This window comes from Sitodiplosis mosellana, unplaced genomic scaffold (assembly GCF_009176505.1).
Source record: "Sitodiplosis mosellana isolate CC-2019 unplaced genomic scaffold, AAFC_SMos_1.0 Smas_scaffold_6898, whole genome shotgun sequence".
Classification (NCBI taxonomy): domain Eukaryota; kingdom Metazoa; phylum Arthropoda; class Insecta; order Diptera; family Cecidomyiidae; genus Sitodiplosis; species Sitodiplosis mosellana.
The window spans coordinates 1-2823 of NW_022602033.1; the positions used below are offsets into that span (position 1 = coordinate 1).

At 37.1% G+C, this 2823-nt stretch overlaps 1 protein-coding gene across 2 annotated transcripts; it reads right to left on the bottom strand.

The window, feature by feature from the left end:
• Positions 1 to 487: 487 nt before the first annotated feature.
• LOC129580017 (zinc finger protein 62 homolog) lies at positions 488 to 2593 on the bottom strand. 2 transcript variants are annotated; one of them, XM_055470212.1, is made up of 3 exons: positions 2489 to 2593; positions 2248 to 2429; positions 488 to 2145 (listed from the first exon to the last, which is right to left on the bottom strand). In XM_055470212.1, the coding sequence occupies exons 1-3, from the start codon at positions 2505 to 2507 to the stop codon at positions 613 to 615; spliced, it is 1734 nt and encodes a 577-aa protein (XP_055326187.1). In that variant the 5' UTR covers positions 2508 to 2593; the 3' UTR covers positions 488 to 612. The 2 variants fall into 2 exon arrangements, with proteins under 2 accessions (XP_055326187.1, XP_055326186.1); XM_055470211.1 differs by having other exon boundaries at positions 488 to 2429.
• Positions 2594 to 2823: the final 230 nt, after the last annotated feature.

A 2823-nucleotide genomic window follows, 5' to 3' on the forward strand; every position in this document is an offset into this window, starting at 1 on the left:
TCCCTCTTAATGCATGTCACTGCGTTGTGTAGTGTGTATAAATTGCTACCGATTCGAAGAAGGCTTTGGTCGCAATCTGTACACGTTTCTTGAGCAAAATGCTCCAGAATGTGGTCATCCTTTTTTACGGCACTGCCGAATGTTTGTGGACAGAACAAACACTGATGGACTGAAAAATGTGACACATTTTAGCACGTTACATTCAAGATGCTGTTTTTACGACCTTACCTGCTATTGTTCCGCCCATTTTGATTTGAGAAAATCAATGATTACAAAATAAATTCGCTACTTTTTCAGCGAATCGATGTTCATTCTCCCAGTGTCAAACTCATTGTGCTTGTTCACGTTCAAGACGTCAAACTTTGTTTTGAAGTAATGTTTTCAATGATAGATAATGGAATAAGTTCCAGTTTTTGCCACCAGTCGTGCAAGCCACCTACAGCAACGTCCCAAGCTTTATTTGAAAATCCATACAAAATACGATGTCTTTCCATTGTTGTAATCATATTTATTTGCCTCAAAAATAGCTCATTTAACAAATAAATGTAACGAAATTAGGTTTTAATTTAGATTTCAATTTTTGCAATTAGATCTTAGTAGTAACCTAGATAACTATTTAGCGATTGGAATGCCATGTACGTTGAGTTTATGCTTTCTATACCCATTCACTCCACCGAATTGCTCTTCGCATCCATCTATTCTACACTGAAATCTTTTTTGTCCTCGATGCATTCTCATATGTGCAAATTTGCCCGAAGAAGTTCTGAAAGTTTTATCACACCCATCGTGAGTGCATTGGAATGGCCTTTCTCCGGTATGAGTTCGTTCATGTTGCACTAAACCATTCTTGGCTATAAATGCTCGTCCACATGTGCTGCACACAAAGTTACGAATATTCAAGTGGATTCGATTGTTATGGCTTTGGTATGACGATTTGCATGAAAAATATCTATCGCATAATTCACATTTGATCTTCATATATCCTATATCCACGTGAATTGATTGAAGATGAGTATACATCCATTTTTTTGTTTCAAACTTTTTATGACACACGTAACACTCGTACGTTCGATTCGATGATTTTTCACAATTTAGACCATGGTTTATGAGTCCTTGGGGAGTAATGAAAACTCGTTTGCAATAGGTACATTGGTGTCCTTCTTCTGTTTTATGAACATTAAATGTATGTTTTCCAGCTGCAGTTCTACTACTGAATACTTCACCGCAAATATCACAAATATGGCGTTTTTTGGAGGAAATTGATTTATTGCCTAAAACCTCTCCCAACGACTTCTGTTTGCGATTACATCGATTGAGATGACTGTCTAACGATTTCTTCAACACAAACCTTCTACCACAATCATCACATTTGAGGATGCTTGGATAGTGTTTCATTCTCATATGTGTTCTTAGAGCTTTTTTTGTGGGGATAACTCTTTGACATATGTCACATTGATAATTATCGAAATAGCTCGCTTCGCTTTCCTTTTCTTTCGGAGTATGTTTCAGTTTCTTATGTCTATTCAACCAAAACGTATAAAATAGTTCGCCGCAAATGTCGCATGGAGCTCGATCATGTGTTTCTGTTTTCTTTTTTGGTGGTTTGGATAACCTTTCTTCCTTCATTCGTGCACACCTCGGGAGATGGTTATCCAATGATTTTTTTGACAGCAATACCGTAGGACAATGGTCGCATTTAAATTTCAGGCAATTTGGGTCGTCATGTTTCATTCGATGATGTCTTCGTAAAGAATCTTTCAGTTGAAAAACTTTCCCGCAGATGTTGCACTCGTGTTTGTAGTTGCCTTTGCTGTCTACGTCAGATTTCTCTAATGGAGTTGAACTAGATTGACTTTGAAACACTTGACTTGAGCCAAAGTCCACATCATTTCGTTCTGTGGTATTTTTAATGTAAACAGATATAAATTGTTGAACTTGTGCTTCTGGCTCCATTTTGATTTCGATTTCCCCAACAGATACTGTATTTGATGGTGTAACATCAGTAGCAGAAGTATTCTCATTACTATTCTGGTTGTTGGATCCTTGGTAGTATTCATTATAACTGACTTCCGCAAAATTCATCGGATCAACACTCATAAGCTGTTCATTCTGTTCTGTTTCGGGCTCGAGTTTGATGTTTAGTTGCTGTTCATAATCCGTATTCGTTGACGCGAAAGTTGCATTATAATCCTTTTCATCATTGTTTTGATTGATAGATCCCCTATGGCTTTGATTCAAAATACTCACATTCGATTTCGATTCTCTCTTAATGCATGTCACTGCGTTGTGTTGTGTGTATAAATTGCTGCCGATTCGAAGCAGGCTTTGGTCGCAATCTGCACACGTTTCTTGAGCAAAATGCTCCAGAATGTGGTCATCTTTTTCGACGGCACTGCCGAATGTTTGTGGACAGAATACACACTGATGAACTGAGAAATATCATATTTATTAGCATCTTAAATTGACGTTGTTGTATTCATGACCTTACCTGTCTTCGTTCTGCTCATTTTTATTTGCAAAAAATAACGATTTCGAATAAATTCCCAACTTTTTCAGCGATTCGGTGTTTCTTCTCCCAGTGTCAAACTCATTGTGCCTGTTAACATTCAAGATGTCAAACTTTGATTTGAAGTAGTGTTCGCAATGATAGATGAATGGAATAAGTTCCAGTTTTTGCCACCAGTCGTGCAAGCCACCTACAGCAACTCCCAAGCGATATTTGAAAATCCATACAAAATACGATGTCTTTCCATTGTTGTAATCATATTTATTTGCCTCAAAAATAGCTCATTTAACAAATAAATGTATCAAAATTAGGTTTTA